General features: G+C 35.1%; 2 protein-coding genes across 4 annotated transcripts; one reads left to right on the forward strand and one right to left on the reverse strand.

Moving 5' to 3' along the window:
* The first annotated feature begins 1,859 nt into the window (after window positions 1-1,859).
* On the forward strand, window positions 1,860-11,044 carry LOC122318539 (auxilin-like protein 1). 2 transcript variants are annotated; one of them, XR_006244860.1, is made up of 10 exons: window positions 1,860-2,400; window positions 3,421-6,631; window positions 6,713-6,791; window positions 6,922-7,019; window positions 7,108-7,173; window positions 7,269-7,358; window positions 7,904-8,080; window positions 9,648-9,721; window positions 9,797-9,934; window positions 10,907-11,044. XR_006244860.1 is itself a non-coding variant. In XM_043135985.1 (9 exons), exons 1-8 carry the CDS (start codon window positions 2,033-2,035, stop codon window positions 9,681-9,683), a joined length of 4,125 nt encoding a protein of 1,374 aa, XP_042991919.1. In that variant the 5' UTR covers window positions 1,860-2,032; the 3' UTR covers window positions 9,684-9,721; window positions 9,797-10,155. The 2 variants fall into 2 exon arrangements, 1 of the variants encoding a protein (XP_042991919.1); XM_043135985.1 differs by lacking the exon at window positions 10,907-11,044 and having other exon boundaries at window positions 9,797-10,155.
* Window positions 10,039-14,532, reverse strand: LOC122318540 (glucose-1-phosphate adenylyltransferase large subunit 1-like). 2 transcript variants are annotated; one of them, XM_043135987.1, is made up of 14 exons: window positions 13,653-14,532; window positions 13,425-13,538; window positions 13,019-13,192; window positions 12,843-12,935; window positions 12,676-12,759; window positions 12,528-12,583; window positions 12,331-12,424; window positions 12,038-12,223; window positions 11,813-11,893; window positions 11,177-11,263; window positions 10,996-11,100; window positions 10,671-10,777; window positions 10,482-10,542; window positions 10,039-10,352 (listed from the first exon to the last, which is right to left on the reverse strand). In XM_043135987.1, the coding sequence occupies exons 1-14, from the start codon at window positions 13,887-13,889 to the stop codon at window positions 10,251-10,253; spliced, it is 1,581 nt and encodes a 526-aa protein (XP_042991921.1). In that variant the 5' UTR covers window positions 13,890-14,532; the 3' UTR covers window positions 10,039-10,250. The 2 variants fall into 2 exon arrangements, with proteins under 2 accessions (XP_042991921.1, XP_042991920.1); XM_043135986.1 differs by having other exon boundaries at window positions 13,425-13,547; window positions 13,653-14,531.
* Window positions 14,533-19,084: the final 4,552 nt, after the last annotated feature.

Here is a 19,084-nt window from a genome sequence, read left to right on the forward strand (position 1 = left end):
ATATCCAATTCTCAAATATTGAGAAGTCTCACGTGACTTAAGAACAAACTCATCTTGGATTTTATAAGGAGTTACTCTACTCCTCTTAGTAGGTTTTTTAAGGGAAAAAATGAGTATTTCTATATGGTATTAAAGCAGGCTAACTTATGATCAATGATGGGCTCTCATGACCTATCCACGATGATGGTACCAAAAATACCGGCCCACACATGAGGAAGCGTATTAAGAAGTCCCATATGGCTTAAAAACAAACTCATCCTGAGCTTTATAAGGAGTTACCCTACTCCTACTATTAGGTATTTTAAGGAAAAAAAATAGGTGTTTCTATATCAAATGTACAAAACTCTTGTAAGACTTCTAAAAAAAAAAAAAAGAGAGATCACATAAAAAAAAGTGAATTTTTCATAGTAGAGTTCATTTCTTTCTAAAAAAATATGTACATGATTTAAATATTTGAGATTTGTACATATTATTTCGAAGAGAAATGATATTTATAGTCGTGTAACACTTGTATATAATAAATTTTATTTTTTTAAAACGATTGTGTAACACTTGTATACTCTATATACGAATCATTATTCTACTCTAAAAATTTTACCTTCAGCCCATTCTAATCAACCATGCATTTACGTACCGGGTGTAATTACTTTAAAATGGTATATTATTTTTAAATTATTGATTTTATGATTTTTAATTATACAATATTAAATACGAATAATGGATTAGACGTGAGGAATCGATAATGGTGGGTGGAAAGTTGGTAATAATAATATGAATGTGACGTGAGTTTTAATAGAAGAGTAGTTCGAGAAAACAAAAAGCCACGGGCCCAGGCCACGATCCTTTGTTGATGCGATGCTGTTCCTCCATAAGTGTGCTTTTGAACCGACAAATGCTTCAAAATGTAATTAGTTTCATCGATGGAGCCAAACGCCAAATGGTTATAACCATAATGCAACTGGCGTAGTATTTAGAGGTGAGATCAGATCAAATGAGATGAAATGAGTTAAGGTAAGTTAAATAAAATATTATTATAATAAATAAAATATTATTAGAATATATTATTTTTATATTAAAATTTAAAAAAATTATATTGAAATTTTAAAAAGTTATATTAAAATTTAAAAAATTTGTATTGAGATTTTATTTTATATGAAAATTTAAAAAAATTATAATAATTAAAATGAGATGAAATGAGATGAGATGAAAGTTTTCTGAAAATAAACTATTTCACTATATGGTTAGATAGAATCGAAATCTTTTTGTCGTGATGTTAATAATATTATTTTTATTATAAATTAATAAAATAAGAGAAATAATATTTATAATTTTAAAATATATAAACTTAACGTATTTTATTTTAAAAAAATAGATAAATATAAAATTTTTATAAAAAAATTAATTTTTTAATATTGGACTCTACTATTTTTTTTTTAAAAAATGTAGATAACTTACACATATTCAAACTATATCTAATAATACTAATAAAATAATATTAATTTATAAATTTATTTTTATAAAATATATAGCTACTATTATCTAAAATATTTATATTAATAATAATATTGTCAAATTGAATATGATATACTGGCTAGCAGTTAAAGTCTAAAGACCGTCTTTCCCGCTAAAAATTATACTCAATAATATTTGATAAGAAAAAAAATAAAAAATATATAATGCGATAAAGAAATATAGAATTTTTCTATTATTAAATATTATTAAAATATCGGTGTTAGCCATTTGAAATGAAAAAAATAAAATAAAATACCAATATTTTATAGTATCTCGTTAATTTAAAAAACTTCATAATTCGGTTGATACGTTAAAAAATAACTTCTAAATAAATTTTCTCGCATTATTTTACTTTCAAATCTTGTTACGTAGGTGTTCTCTTTCCCCTCACTTTCTTTCACACTTTTCTCGGCATTCTTTCTTCGTGTCTGATTCTGCAGAGAAATTTCTGCAGTGAAAGAACACAGAGAAGAGGAAGAGGAGCAGAGTGCGTTTACCTTTAGGTACGTGGACCCTGATAATGGATTACCAAGCCTCCTCTTCTACTCTCTCCACTAAACTCTCCAATGCCGACAGAGTTGGCTCAAAAACTGTGTACGACGGCGCTTTCTCTGCTCCGACCTCACAGTTTGGGGCTACAAATTTATCGTCCCGGGTTCTAGACTACGGTGAGATATTCACTTGCCCCGAAGCCTCGCGAGGTTCTTCGATTCCGTTTCTTGACGTTCCTGCGCTGAATGACAGCAACGTGTCGGTGGATGTTCGGAGTTTTTCAAAACTCGATTACTCCAAGGTTTTCGGTTCCTTTGGGGAATCAGATTTTTCCCTATCATTTGAGGAGCTTATTTCTGAGCCAAAGACAAGGAATGGCTTTTCTGATAAGGAGCGGTATAAACTATAAACCCGCTCTTCGCCTTTTAGTCGACGGTATTTTTGTCTTGAGTGTGAAACTCAAGCTCTCTTTGGTTGCTGAGTTATTCTCTGAAATGGAAGTTCTGAGAAAATAAGCTCTGCAAATTCTGTAACGCACAAGTTAGAAAACTTACTTTTTTGTGTTACTATTATGCTCGAATTGATGTCGGTTTTAGAAGTTCAAAATCTTTATCCTAGATTTTATTATCTACTATTTACCTAACAAAATTAAGTATAGAATTCGGTCTTTGAGTTACGAAGAAGCGTTCGAGGCCCAGTAGGTAATTCGTAAGTAGTCGAGAATGTGAAGGGACTTCGTCGTATAGATATTCGAGTTCCAACAACTTTTCGTACAGTTCGCCAGGGGATTGGATTAATGTTAGGGAAATTTATTAGTTTGTAATTGTTTAGGAGGAATCTGAAAGAGGAAAATTCAGTTTCTTTTATGGCATATGTTATACTACTCGTAATTCTGAGAGAGCCTCCCTTGTTTTGGAACCAACCCATCATGGAAGTAGTTCTCCTCAGAAAATCTCATGGATGCCGTATCTGGCTTTTTGGGAGTGCCGGTGGTTGATATTGTCCGTTGTTTATTTTTGTATTTTATTTTAATGCTGGACTTTTGTTTGATATAGCCCTTTATTTCAATATTTCTTCCCGTGAAGAGATCTATATTAATTGGATGCATATAAGAACTTATTTTGTTCGGTGTTTGTTGTAAATTTCTGCACATATCTTATAGTGACCCGTTCCGTAGCCTTTGCTGCCTGCCTCTCTTTTTTTTATTTTCTTTGCCTCTTATTTTATGGTATTTTCCCTTCACGTCTGCCATGACAGTTTTTTGGATCATTATATAAGAATTTTATTGATGAGAAGTAGGCATAGCCCAAGGCCTTGACATTGAAAGGAATTAAACAGTTTTCTTTAAAATCAATTGAACTTTTAGATGTTGAGCATTGAGCTTATGTTATTGTCATATCTATTTTTATTATGTAGGAATCCAGCTGAAAGAGGATCCCCTTTTGAAGGGGCAGATCCTTCTGATTGTCAAGAAAGAAAGCAGATGTATTCACATGAAGCATCTTATCATTCGTTTGATGCTGTGGAGAAGCTCAGCAAGTCACGCATTAAAATCAGACAAGGAGGCAAAAAAGGAATAAATAGGCCAACCCAAGACGCTCAGCTTCATGGTGCTCCTGGTTATACGTGCATAATCAATGAAATGACTAACTTGCAGATGAATGAAAGCCAAAAGCCAGTACCTTCTGCAGTAAATGATGCTTATCTGAAGAATGATTTAACCGATGGGCTAATAGATAGTGTGCATCCCACAAAAATTGTGACAGATCTTCCTGCTTATGGTGCTAGCGAACAGAAATGTGAAGTTGGCGTTGCACTTCAAAATAAATATGATGTGTGTGGGTCCAATTCAATTGATATGTCATTTGGTGCGTCTGAATACGACCATGGACATTTTTTGAAAGTTTCACCATCTTCAAGCCCACTGTCCAATTCTTGTGGTAGCAAGGGTGGTTCTGAGAAATTGATGGCTCCAAAGTTTGGGGCTCCTGGAATTCTTTTTGAAGGTACTGGACATGTCTCTTCGCCAACATACTCTGATGAGGACATAGATTCAAACTCATTTGCCATCGCCTCTGTGGTTGCTTTGAGGAAAGCAATAAAGGAGGCACGAGAAAAGATGGCATTTGCAAAAGAATCAATGGCAAGAAAGAAGGCCGGCCTTCGAAATCATGCCAATTTGAGTTCTAATTATGGCCTCAAAGCTGAGCTGAGAAGGCAGGGTAAAGCTACAGACAAGGCAAAGAGGTACAAGGAGAAGAAGGATTCAGAGATGTATGAGATGGAGAATGCTGCAGAGCAAGCTTTTGCAGGTACAGGGGAGCAAAATATCATACGAACGGGCCTCACAGTAGACTTTGGGATCAGGAAGTCACCTTTGGGAACTGAAGCAGCTTTAGAAGAACAGTTTTATGAACTTGTTACCACAGGTAAACATGAAGAAGTAATGTTAGAGTTTAAACAGGCAGATAGCACAAAGAAAGAAGGCTTTCAGAAGGGCGAATTAGAATTAGGTCAACAGGTTCATGATCAGGAAGAAAATGAGAAGATATTAAGAGTTGTTCTCGAGCAGGAAGAATCTGAGATGAAAGTTAAAGCATCCCATGTACAGGAAAAGCGTGGAGAGAAACTAAAAATTCTCGAGGAAGTAGTAAATCATGAGGAAAATATTGAGACTCGAAAGTTTGAGGAAAATGAAAACATGAAGAGGCAGATGAAGCCTCAGGAGTGGGTAGAAAATGGAAAACAAAGAAAAGAGGATTGTGAGGAGGTAGACATTCAGAAGGAACAAGAATATGCCCACTGGGGGAAAGACACTGAAAAGAGGCTAGACAAAGTTCATGAGAAATTAGTAATTGAGACGAGATTTAATGACATCCACAATGAGAAAGAAAATGGGAAGAGTCTTGAAGTGAATGGTGATTTGGAAGGAAATAAGAAGCTGCAAGAGGCTGGAGAAAATGAGAAGTTGCATAAAGGGGTTGTTTATCGGATTGAAGATAAAGACACTAGACTAAAGGGGACTTGCAAATGGATAGAAGCTGAGAAGATACAAACAGACAATGATCAGAGTGCAGAAGATGGGAAAAGATTGAAAGTGGCCCAAGAAGCTCTTAGTTGCAAGGAGAACAATCTTGACACTGCTGATGATCAATATAAGCAGGATGAAAGTAAAGACCTAAATGAAAATCAAAAAGTGAGTAGACATATTGAGAATGATAGAAGTGCGGATGTAACGTTTGAGTTACCTGCACATGATGAGAATGGAAGTAGAATTGAAGTAAATAAGGATTCCATTAAACTGGAGGAGAATGTAAAAAAGGCAGACGGTGTTAAAGTTGAAATTGAGGTAAGAATGGCCGAAGAATCCATTTGTGATGAGGACAATCTTGAGAGGGTTGATGATGGATTTAAGCAGGATGGAAGTGAGAAGCTAAGCAAAAATCATGAAGCCAGCAGACAAAAAGACAAAGATAAGGGTGTGGAAATAACTTTAGAGGCACCTGCACATGAAGAAAATGGAAGTACAATGGAAGTAAATACATCTTTCATTGAACACAAAGAGAGTGGGAAAGATTTAGCAGCAGTTAAAGAGGAAAATGACATGGAAGATAAGGAGATACTTGAAACAGTTGGTTTTACTCGAGATGCCTGCAGACAAGCTGAGACAAAGCAGCAAATGGAAGATATGATAGATACAGTTGTTTTTGACTCAGAAAGGGTAAACTTTGTTAAAACTGACATGAGTGGGCAAAAGCAAAACTACCAACATGAAGAAGAACACAAAATAGCCTTCAATCTGGCAGGGAACATTGAGGAATTGGCTCCTGAACTGGGGAATATGACTGTCAAGGAAGTTGAATTTGCTGGATATCAGGAAGAAGATGGGAATTGTACCATGTCTTCTCAAAAGGAAAAATGGGTTTATGGGAACAAGGTGAAAGCAGATCCCGAAGAAGATGGAAATAATTCTACCTCTTCTCATGAGGAGAGATGGGTTGATGATGGGAACAAGATGAAAGCAGTTCAGCTTCCCAGCATGTTCCTAGGGGAAGTAAATAGCCTGGAAACAGCGCAAGAGATCAAAAAAGCCCAGATCACAGAAAAAGATGGGACTCATCAATCGACCCTGACAATGGAAGAGAAGGAAAGCAATACTACTGAGCAAAAGGATGTGGAAATGGAAGAGGAACACTTTAAAAACATAGATGAAGTGCAAGAGAGGGAAAGAGAAAGAGAGAAGATGGCTGTTGAAAGAGCCATCCACGAGGCTCGTGAAAGGGCATTTGCTGAGGCTAGAGAGAGGGCTAAAAGGGCTGCTGCTGAAGCTCATCAAAAGGTGACAGCAGAGGCACGAGAAAAGTTAGCAAATACTTCTGCGGCTAATGAAAAGTCGTCAGCTGAGAAAGGTGCTATCAAAGCCAGACTTAAAGCTGAACGTGCTGCGGTAGTGAGAGCAAATGTAGAGGCTCGAGTACGTACCCTAGAAAGAGCAATGTTCAAGAAGGCTGCCTTCAAGGCAAGACACCAGGCTGAAAAGTACTTTGATGAGAAACGGCCTGGTGCATTAAAAGATAGAGGAAGGAGGCATAGCTTTTCACCACATTTGCGTTTCTCTGTTAAACATGTTTCTCACTTGACCTTTCCCATGAAGCTTTTCCAATGGCTTGTTGCATGGAAAATTAATAGTTAACTGAAATTCCTGCAGGATCCACAGCATAAAGGCTCGAGTTCTACCAGCAATACGAAATACCCCAACTCTTCAAGTCGTGGTGATGTGTCATTCTGTGAGTGCTTGCCCCCTTGCCCCATCACCCTTTTAGAGCATTTGATATATCTTTACTTATGAATCAAAATGAGGATTAAACTTTACTTGCTGATGGGCTATTTCTGAGCAATTATATTTGTTTAATGAAGCTCCCCACTCCACTGAGGGATTTGATGGAACTAATGATGAATCAACTCAGGGGTGTAAAGCAAGGTCTGAGAGGCATGAAAGAGTAGCAGAACGTGTGGTATGCGTCCCATCTTTGCTTAGGTTTACATATACAGGTGCTCTAGCATGTAACAAGCTTGGTTCATACTTTTTCTGGTTTCCTTCAGGCAAAAGCTCTTGCAGAGCAGAATATGCGGGATCTTCTTGCACGGAAGGAGCAAGCAGAGAGAAATGTACGATCAGTTCTATAGTTAAAGAAGTTCGTGCATTTACAGCCCAGGACAAGACCTGGAGTCTCTGTCTTACTATCTGAACATTTTTGTGACAGCGATTAGCAGTGTCACTTGATGCTGATGTCAAAAGGTGGTCAAGCGGGAAGGAGGGGAACCTGAGAGCCCTGCTTTCGACACTACAATATGTATGTGTGAGCCTTGTACTTATGTTTTATAAGAAATTCATATCTCTATGCTTTGTACTTCTATAATCTTGACTTTTTTATAGTATGGCATAACTTTGGATCTTGTGGACTTATTGACTGGGAATCTGCCTGCCGTTAATAAATCCATAGTCTAATAGATATATAAAACCTTTTCCTATTGAAGTATTACTTTTTTTTCGTTGGAGAATGTCGATAAGATGGAAAAGTTAAAACTCCCTTCCTTGGACATCAACAGCATCGATTGGAGATGACATCATAACCAACAAGCCAGAAAAAAAAAAAAAAAATCATAACTAGGAAATATAAGAGGAATAGACGAAGAGACACACAAATTATTCTTTTGTACAAATCCTATATAGTGCATTGACAAAGCTAGGAATGCCATATTGCAGTTATAATTTTGACTCTTTTTGTTCAATTTCTATATATAGATTTGATATTGAGAATTAAAGTAAGGTTACTTCAATTGCCATTAACTCGATCACTTCTATCTGTACAATTTAACTGGATGTTTGTACTGGCAGATCCTTGGACCTGACAGCAGTTGGCAGCCAATACCTCTTACAGATATCACTTCAACTAGTGCTGTAAAGAAAGCTTACCGTAAAGCTACTCTTTTTGTTCATCCTGACAAGTTGCAGCAGCGGGGTGCAAATATCCAGCAAAAGTACATTTGTGAAAAGGTTTTTGATCTTCTAAAGGTGCGTTCCTGATATTGTCCGTGCATAGTTATTCGGTGTAGGAACTGAGCTTGGACCAGTTCGCCCTGGAGGAGGGTTTGCACTTAGTCCTTGATTAGGTGGAAGAACTGGATTAAAACTACCATTAGCATAAAATTTAAGTGGAAAAGAAACTGCCAAAATGTGTTGGTTGTCATTTGCCTTCATTGACTGATGCTCAACAGCGTACTCCAAAAATGATCATGATTAGTGTCTCACATCCTTTCACCCCATCCACTAGGGATGGTGCAATCAGTAGTTTAATCTCATATCAAATCATTTTTTCATGTAAGAAAAAGTCTATCCTTAAGCCGGTTATCTCACCAACACCACACACTGTGACGTGGCTGAACCCGGTCTGACCGCCATGTCACAGTTTTACACTCGAAAACAAACCCACTCCTTCGTCCTTAAATTCTTCTCTTCTCAGAAAACCACCCCCCACTCTTTCTTTCTCGAGTTCTTCTCTTCTCAGAAAACCCAAACCCACTCCTTTGTCCTCCAACTTCACCCCTCAATCTGCTCGTCTCTCGTCTGCCACAGCCTTTCAGTGCCAACAATTCCATTCTCCCTCTTTTGTGCATTTGTTGCATTTCAGGTATGGACAAGCATTTCTTCCGGGTTGAGCTTAGAATGGGGATTTAAGATAAAAAAGATATGGTGTTGGTGGCTTGGCTGTATGGCTATGACATTTCTTCCACTTTATGGAAAGTTTTTCTCGTGTTGTATTCTTGGTTGTTCATCGCATAAGAAATGTTTGTCAAAATGCCTTACTGACTCATGCATTGCTTCCCAAACCTTAACGTCTATGTTGAGAGGACAAAGCTACAGTTGTCATGGCTCTCAACAGTGGTCGGTACTTGGGTGATTTATTTTCTCTTGAAGTTTGATCTCAGCCGTTCTAATGGTTCAACCATATTTAAAGATTTACATGCAGGAGCAGACCCTGGTATTGGTTGGGCCTCCCAAAACCAACATTGGGCACATTTTTTGTTCTTTTTTATAACTTTGAAATGAAGGGAGTTATGCGTGTTGATTTTCTGAGAAGAGAATAACTTGAGGACGAAGGAGTGGGTTTGGGTTTTCTAGGAAGAGAACTCGAAGACAAAGGAAGGAGTGGGTTTGGATTTTCTCTGAGAAATTCAAATGGAGAACTTATTTGAGGAAAGTGTGATTTGGGGAGTAAAATTACAAAAGAGCGTTTGACTGTACAAAAAAAAATAAAAATAAAAAAATCAACGTCATCGGCTGTGGGGTGTTGGCAACATGAGGGGCTTAAGTATAGAAGAACGCTTCATGTAATTAAGTACTTGAGCACTCTGAGCTGTGAACTGTAAGAAGATATAAATATTGCTTGAGATATGCCTTTTGATCTAATATTTCAATTCTTCCATTTTCCATTTACACTTCATACTTTTTTGGCAAGATTATGAGATTGGGACATGAGCCTTGCATGTACATCTTTTTCTTCATTTTGTTCTCTTATTTTTCCAAATCCTCCTAATAAGCCTGATGCTAACCCATATTATTTTGTCTTTTTTATCTCTAGGAAGCTTGGAATAGACTCAATGTGGAAGAACGGTAGATAGGGACTGGTGTTTTTATTTTGGCCACCTAAGCCAGGTAATACAATAAATAAACAAATAGTATCCATTTTTGCCCATCCGGCCAAATTATGGACACATTTGCTGCTCACAGAATGCAGACAAATCAGGACCGTTCAGGCAGCCAAAGCTAAAAATGCAAGGATGCAAATGAAAGCACGCCATGAACCAAAAGTCCCTTTGAGAAGAGAGGAAGTGCAGGCCACAAACTATCTCGTTCAGTAGCTAAAAGGTGAAATTCAACTTGTAACATAAATAATCTCTTAGAAGCGTGTTTTGTTCATCCAAGAGAGTATAAATGAAAACAGCATGAGATTTATTTATTAAGCCGAGAAATTAACTAATAAATAAACCGAGAAGCAATTTCTTTTATTTAGGAACTAGCTGGCCTTCTTACATACATATATTAAACTTGTAATTTACATATATAGGAGTATTCCTGCTAATGTTTTATTGCCCGAGTACCATTTAAACTTACTGTCTGTCTGCTCTTGCGCATGCAACACTGGCTCAAAATCTGATAAAGAAGCCCTTCGATCTGAAAATTGCTAAATTAATGTTCCGTCCTTTATTGTTGCATTCTTCACTATGACTGTGATCCCTGACCGTATGTAAAATCCTTCATTCGGTCTATCTGCTTCTTGAACACCCTGAGAAGTCAGAGAACATCCTTTAGCAGTGTGTTGATGAACAGTTAAAACACCATTCTCCAATAAGTTGGATGGCTTGATGTTTTAATAGCAATCTATAATTTGAAGATCTTAGAAATCTGCACTTACATCACCATTTGCTATGACCACATTTCTTCCTATCTTGGCATTCTTATCAATTATGCAATTCCTTCAAGAATTTTGACATTAGATATTAGCTAAATAGTTAGGCATATTGCTCTGAACTTTAGGACAAAGCATTGAATGTTTGAGAGAGAGAGAGGGAGAGAGGTTTTGACAGCCCCCATAAGACTTCACCTGATTTTGGTGTTCTGTCCAACACCAATTGGAACCTTTCCTTCCGCGAGCAGAGATGCAATTTCAGATTCTGTTTGGTAGTAATCTGCACCCATCATCATAGTATCCTGGAAACCAAATATAATCATTATTCAGTCAGAAAATGAAGATAGTCAAGCTCCTAAATCACACCATCTTGAAGTCTGAGGGAGCAGTTAACTGACCAATCTCACTTGAATATGCATGAGTACAATCAGAATCCAAATATTTTGAAGCCAATTGCACAACAGACCACAAAACCTACAACTTCAAAGAGGTGGAATGGGCATAAAATATGTTTCCTCACCTTAAGTTCAACACCGTACTCTAAACGTGAGCGCACACCGACTATGGAGTGCTGAACGCTGCATTCCCGCAAGAAGCAACCGTGGGAAACAATTGCATCCTGAATCTGGAAGAACCAGTTTGAGGTATGAGACACAAGAAGCAAGCCAATCTCAGATACCAATTTAACCTTATGATCATACCCTGCATTTGTCAACTTTGGTAGGCGGCAAGAATCTAGGAGATGTGTAGAAAGGTGTCTTTGGATCATAGAATTCAAACTTTGGAAGCTGCAAGGAGGAACCATATGATTTATGATCAGTTCAGAGTCATTTTCTCATTTGTGGGGACGAAAGAAACAATTTCCAAACCCCAAATTTCTAGCCCATGTGTGATATGCAGAACTTCTTGTTAATAATCAACACATGATACTTTTTCCCTATGCATATATATTTTTGATTTTTTAATGGATCATTACTGAAGTTCTTTCTTACCTTTTAACAAGATACTCTCCAATTTGTCAGACAGAATCCTTTTACTGTATATTCCGAGCACACAACCATGACTAAACAATCCGAATATAGTGTTTCATGATATCACTCAGTGATTCGTCAATAATATTATTGTTGCCAACAAAAATTCTATATGTAATCATTTTTTACTACTATTTACGCACTCCACTAATATTATTAATTGTCATTTTTTTAATATAAAATAATTACTTTGGCCAATCATATCAATGAAATGCACAAAGAATACGAAAAAGTGACTGTGCAAAAGTGACTGTATATAATAGAACTCGTATCAAAGTATGTCACTTGGGAGAAACTCGCACCAACCTGTTCTGTCAGGGCCAAGTTGGCATCAAAAAAAGACTTTATAGTTCCAATGTCCTCCCAATAATCATTGAATAAATATGCCTGACAATGAAAATGCACCAAGCAAATCAGTGATTACCATGCTAAAATATTGCTTACATAATTCACAAATGTTAGCATGGGAAGATTCAAAACCATAGAAATGCCTAAAAAATACAGAAACTCAGCTAGTTAGCTCTATCCTACTTGGACATTGTGCTCCATCACAGCTGATGGAATAATTTCAGAGCCAAAGTCGTTGCATGAAGGATATCGCCATCTCAACAGCTTTAGAAGGACATCAGTTTTAAATACATAGACACCCATTGATGCAATGTATGGGTAAATCCTGGCATCTTGCTCAGAAAGCCCCAGAAGAGCGGTGTTAACTTGCTGCAGCACAAATATGTGAGAGAAAATAACCAATTAAAGAGAATGGAAAGGTGTAGAAAGAAAGCTAAACTAAGGTCAAACAACAACAGTGAAGTAGATTTTCTTACCATTGCTTTTAGGTCAGGGCCCTTTGGTTTCTCAGAGAATTGAATTATACGTCCTGTGCTGTCAATTTTCATGAGTCCATAATCCGAAGCACGGCTGCAATACAATAAATACATTAAAGGATAAATATCTAGACACCAGGAGCTGAATCTATAGATCTGGTGTGTAGATCGAACTGTGACAGATCAATCGGAGATACCTCTCATCAATGGGCACACATGAAACTGTAATATCAGCGTTTGTTTCAATATGCTTCTGCAGGCACAGCTCCATCAATAAGCAGAATTGTTAAAAGATGTAACCAAGTATTAGATGAACTATTCCACCAGTAGATAGTTAAAAATCACCTGCACAAAATCCATATAGTCCATCCGATAGAGGTGATCACCAGACAGTATCATTATATGCTCTATACTCTTGTTCTTTGCATCCTGCACAATCAAACAAAAGCCAAAAAAGTATTATTATGGGTGGGTTTAATGTTGAGCATTACTGCAAAATCATAATCACTCACCTCAAAGACCCATATAAATTGCCTCACGGCATCTGCTGTTCCTTGGAACCATCTCTTCCCTGCTTCTCCTGGTGTTTGAGTGGCAGCCAAAACCTGTTTGTCCATTACATTAGCCTTAATTCATTGAAGGACATTTACCAGTCTCTAAAGGATTTTATTTGCCTTAATCATCTTACCTCCACAAACCCATCTCCAAAGCTACTACCATTCCCAAAATTATATGTGCGGGCAAGGTGACGGTTGAGGGAAAACGAGTTAAACTGCGTTAATATGAATATCTTTTTTATGCCACTGTTGATGCAATTACTCATTGGGATATCGATTAGCCTGTAATACCCTCCGATTGGAACCTGAAGATCATAGCAGATTATCATAAATCTCACCGTGAGATCATATTCAACTTCATAATCAGCCCTCAAAAGTTAGTATCATCTAGCTCTTAGTTACTGATACCAAACAATCTGTTTCATAGCAGCCGAATCATAAAACAAGAAAAAGAGAAATAAATAAAATATGGAGTGGTAATTTGTGATATTGACATCTCAAAATCACAGTAAGTGCCTCCTAGAGGCGATATCTCACCGCCGGCTTGGCTCTTCTGCTCGTGAGAGGAAATAAGCGAGTTCCGGCACCTCCACCTAATATGATAGAAGCTACACTTTTCGGGTCTGCTCTTGGAATCTGAAAAATCGGTGCCTGAAATGCCTGATATCATCATTTTAATGCTACAGTGAGTCTAATAATACTGCCAATTAAAAAATGAATTTGCTCATAATTTGATTTGAGTGAAATTGCATGGAATTCGCTTACCATGGCCTCTTTGTTGATATCTGAAGTGAGAACAGAGCAGGCAACAACCGGCTTTAGTTTAGTAACCCTGCTGCTTTCACTTGTCGAACTCTTCAAGAATTGTGCACTCAAGTCCCTGCTCTTTAGGCTCCCCAGAATACTCTCACCCCAAAAACCCGTACCCATATTCCTAACTCCTCTTCTGCCAACTTTGACCGGATGAGCATTGGTCTTCAGTGTCGCACAGCAAGAATCCATGGCGGACCCAGCAAGAAACGAAGTTCCAAGATGACTATTTATTTAGGACAGCGGCCTAGAGTGCAAAGTCCAGGAATGCTGAAGCTAAGGATATACCAAAACCACTGTCTAAGGAAAAATCGAAACCAGTCTCACCCAACTCCCAACCTTCGACAACCATAAACCACATCAAAAGTAACGAACCCAACACTGACCGGATCAAGAAGAAGCAGCCTGAAAACGAAGAATCGGAAGCACCCCGAAGCGAAAAAGATAGAAATTTTGATAGAGGCCGCTCGGACCACCAAATGGGCAGAGTAAATAAATGTGATCGAATCGAGTGCTTATTATGGCAAAGCTCAGAAGGTGTTGAGTGCGTGATCAATGGCGGATCAGATCACAAAATACAGAAAACAAGGAATGATGTTGAAGCGAAGCAGGACAAGAATCACACCAGAATAGAGATTTTTTTTCTAATGCCGATGAGGATGGGGAAGACTGAAAGAAGTGAAACTAACTTTATTGGCTGGCAGGCAGACACGAGAAAACCGGGAAGAGTTGCTATCTTGGGGTTTAATATTTCCACTGTCCTCTTTCTCTTTATTAACGCCACTGATTCCTAAAGCCTACGTCGCTATGAACTTCTCTGCAGTGGCATCCTGATAAGATCACAAGACTTCTTATAAAGGTGAAACACTGTCATTTTTTATTTAATTTATTTAAAACTATATATTTTCTTGGCATCGAAATATTAGCGTCGATAACAGGTACGAATTTCAAGCCACGCCCCACGTGAAGCAAGATCTGGTTTAGGAGCCCGGAGCTTCGAAAGCTTAATCAATGAATGGACGACAATCACAACGTGGGAAGAAATTAAACCTGAAAATTTTTTTATATACATAGAAATTATATAAAAATAAATTTATAAATTAATATAATAAATACGTTAAATTATAAAATTATTTTTATTATAAAATAAATCTATAAAATTTCTTAAAACTATATCAATTTATAAATTTATTTTTATATAATTTTTTTACATATGTAATAGTTATGTAAATCGACTAGTTGCATATTATTACCAAGATTCACATTCTATATATAAATATATATATCTCCGATATTATAATATGCATTTCATATTTTATATTTAATTTATATTATTTTAAGTCTTTTAAGATTAGAAAATAAACACTAGATAATCTGTTCAAGGCAATTGGATTATCATGTTACGTAACATGTTGTCTAGCTTATATAATGATATCCTCCCTTTGGCAGTGGTTTTTATATTTCTAAGTTTGGTTGTTTTTGTTTTAAAGAATGATGAAATTCTCAATTTTATTGATAGACATCTCTTACGGCATGATAATATATTTTACAATGAGATAGAGAAGAGCTTTGAGATTATATAAATTCCAAAATCAAAGTTCTTGCAAAAAATAATTCTAAGAAATTCTAACATACAATAATTATTTAAACCATCTATTCTAACATACGATAATTATCTGCTTATATAATAATATCCTCCTCCTTTAGGCAATGGTTTTTATATTTCCCAAGTTTAGTTGTCTTTTCTTCTTAATAATAGGGACGAAACTCTTAGGTCTAGTTTGGATTCGGAATTATTTTATTTAATTTTTTCTCATCTCATCTTATTATTATAATTTTATCAACTTTTTACATAAAATATAATAAACAATTCAAAATTTTCAAATCTCACAATAATAATAATATTCTAATAATATTTTATTCAACTTTCATATAAAACCATCTCATCTTTGAATCCAAACCAAGCCTAAGATTTTATTGATACTCTTATTGTATGGTAGATGAATACTTTTTACAAACAGGGGAAGACTTTGAGGTTGGGTTATACTACACAACACCCCAATACCCCACCTATTTTTTATTTTTTATTATTTTATTTTTTATCAAATATTTAATATATAAATAATAAATAAAATAATTAAATTAATTTAAAAAAATAAATTCAAAATAAATATTAAAAAAATATTAAAAAATAAAAAATAGGTGGGGTGTTGGGATGTTGGGGTGTTGGGAAGATTTATTCTTCAAACATCTATCATAACATAAAAATATAAAATTAGTATCTAAAGGAGGAAGTCCTACTTTAGTCAAGACATATATATATATATATAGAAAAAATCTATTCATCATTCTAATTCTCATTATCATGTAATGTAGCATTAAATGATAGGTTCACAAATAAAATATAATAAATAATCTCTAATAATCTAATAACACATTATAGGATGATGGAAGGATGATGAGAATTATGATAATGAGTAGCATTACTCATATATATATATGTATATCTATTTCGAAAATACTCTAGCCATAAAGATATTATTATATAAAAGTAAACTCACAAACTGATATGACTTGTTGTGATATATCAGATTGTAAAATTATTTTTATTATAAAATAGATCTAATAGATTCTATAAAGTCATATTAGTTCGTAAATTTATTTTGTATAATCTTTTTGGGTTAGTAGCAGTTTTCTAAATGTTTGGTAAGTGAAGAATTAAGTGAAAAAAAAAAAAAAAAAAAAACCTATACCAGCAGATCCCCAGTTTAGTTGTCTGATTATATGTGAAGTTCATGTTTTTAATGCTTTATCTATGTCATATTTTTAAGGAAAACAAAGTATAGAGTTCACATATGCGGTTTCATATTGCAAGGTCATGACATAGCTCCACAGAAACGTGGCATATTGTCCATTGCCCAACATGAATAAAACTTAATTTTTCATTAATTTTAGCCTTTTAGAATTAAATAGTGAGTATGCCATTAATTTATTTTTATTAAATCACAAGTCACAGTTCTAAAATCGAAGGATATTACTGCACATTCTCTAAAAGCAATAAAAAAATAATGAGAATGTTAATCATTATCTCCCACTATATATTTTATATATTTTAATATTTTTTATTTTTACTATTTTAATTTTAATTTTATTGTATTCTTATTAAAATAATTGAATTATTATATTTATTATCTATATATCACATATTTATTATAAAAAGATAAAAATAAAAATAAAATAAATATAATATATAATGTGTAAAGATGATAATAATAATTATTCAAAAAAATATTTTAATCACAAATAAATTATATAAAAATAATCTCATAATTTAACTTGACTTTATATAATTTATCAGATTATTAAAATAATATTTATTATAAAATAAATTTAATAAATTAAATTAAATCACACCAATTTATAAAATTATTTTTTTATAAGGGCTTTGCTACACGCAGTCGGGAAATGCAGTCGGCGTGCAGTCGGCTGTACGGAATGAATAAAAAAAAATTATAAAAAAATTATTTTATATTCAGGGGGACCTACATTAATTATAAAAAGTTATAAAAATAATTTTTTCTTTTCATGTAGGTCCCGTATTAATTTTTTTTTTACAGCCGACTGCACGCCAACTGCATTTCCCGACTGCACAAATCATTTCTGTTTTTATAAATATGTGATATGTACTCTTATTCAAAAATAATTGATTATGGTACAATGATGGAGACGTACGGCTAAAAACAAAGAAAGTTTAGTCGATCTGTACGGTTGTGTTTAGTAGTAGGTGTAGTTTTGATTTTCTTTGAAGTGCCACGTTGCGACGACAGTACTCGGTTGCCGTTCTAAATCGAAAGCGACGTGTGGTGAAATGGGACAGAAAAGATGTTGGGATAGGAACCAGGGGGCCATGGAGACTGGGGAAGGTTCGGCCTTTAGGTAACTTGAGGCTGATATTTTCGACGCCTACTCTCAATGGGTCCACCACCTCCAAGATTTTTGTTAACTCACATGGGTGACAACAAGCTGCCAACGCATAAAAATCAAGGAATCCACATGAAGCTGCCAACACATAAAAATCAGGAATGCAGGATCGTGATGCCCATATTTATCCCATTTTATTCTATGTTTTTTTTTTTTTAATTTTAATTTTTTTTAATGATATACGTGTGCTCAGAATAATTTTACTAGAAATGTTTTAGCTGTTAAAATAAATTTATAAATTTACATAATATTATTTAATATAAAATTATAAAAATTTTATAAATTTCTTTTTATAAATACTCTTTATAACTATAGCAATTACTTGTATTTTATTATACTTTTATCTCCCTCGTATTTTAGAATTAATTGTTTTTCAATATTTAGGTAAATTCTTCTTAAAAAATAAATATTATATATATATGTTGATTAATATAATATTTGAGTTATGCTATATAAATGTAATATTATTCATTAGTGGACAAATTTAAAAATAAAGGACAAGGCTATATAAAGATAACATGAACAGGCGAAAAATGTAATATATAGTATTTTTCATATCACATATCTTGGAACAAATTAAAGTAGTACAGTCGAGAGGGCAAAATGTGATAAAATAGACTAAATAGTTGAGGACAAAAGGAAAAGATCATTGACGATTAAACATGTATATCCTACATTTGAGGGTGCCCATAATGCCACATTGTTGCCCTACAGAATGCGATACGTCTTATTCAACAGAACTATATAAAAACTCTCTCTCTCTCTCTCTCTCTCTCAGTGAAGTGAATATAACCACAAAAATATACGTATGAGAGAGAGTAGGGTGAGGTGGGGGTGGGCCTCTAGCTGTTCAAAGTTTGTTTCACAAACGCATGGATGAGAATGCCTGCCTAGTGCCTGCCTGCCTGGAAATCGCAGGGAATTCGGAGGCATCAGAACCACATGAAAAAATACGACAGGGATCGAAGTCATCAAAAGGAACGACTTCCAAGTTGCCAAAACCAAGTGCAAATTAATAATAATAATAATAATTGGGAACAAAGAACAGAACCCCGCCCTAGAAGACAAATTACACATGGGGATGTTTGTACGTGTTGCTACTTAATGACTTTGGTTTTTTGTGCATTTCTTTTACCATTTATAATCTGAGTTAGATAATCAACTCGGCTTTATGTCAATTTCAAACCAAATAGACACCCACTAGTCCTTTGGGTATGGAGCTGGAAACCTAATTGAAAAGGGCTCTGTACGGAGGATTGGCAATGGCAAGAGCACAAACATTGCAACATAGATGACTTCCTACTCCATCATCATACAGGGTTTAATCTACAAACTAGGTGCTGTCAAGGGAGGCTAAGGTAGTAAATCTTATACACCAGTCAGGCAAAGAATGGAATCAGGTATTG

The sequence above is a fragment of the Carya illinoinensis genome, chromosome 8 (genome assembly GCF_018687715.1).
Source record: "Carya illinoinensis cultivar Pawnee chromosome 8, C.illinoinensisPawnee_v1, whole genome shotgun sequence".
NCBI lineage: Eukaryota > Viridiplantae > Streptophyta > Magnoliopsida > Fagales > Juglandaceae > Carya > Carya illinoinensis.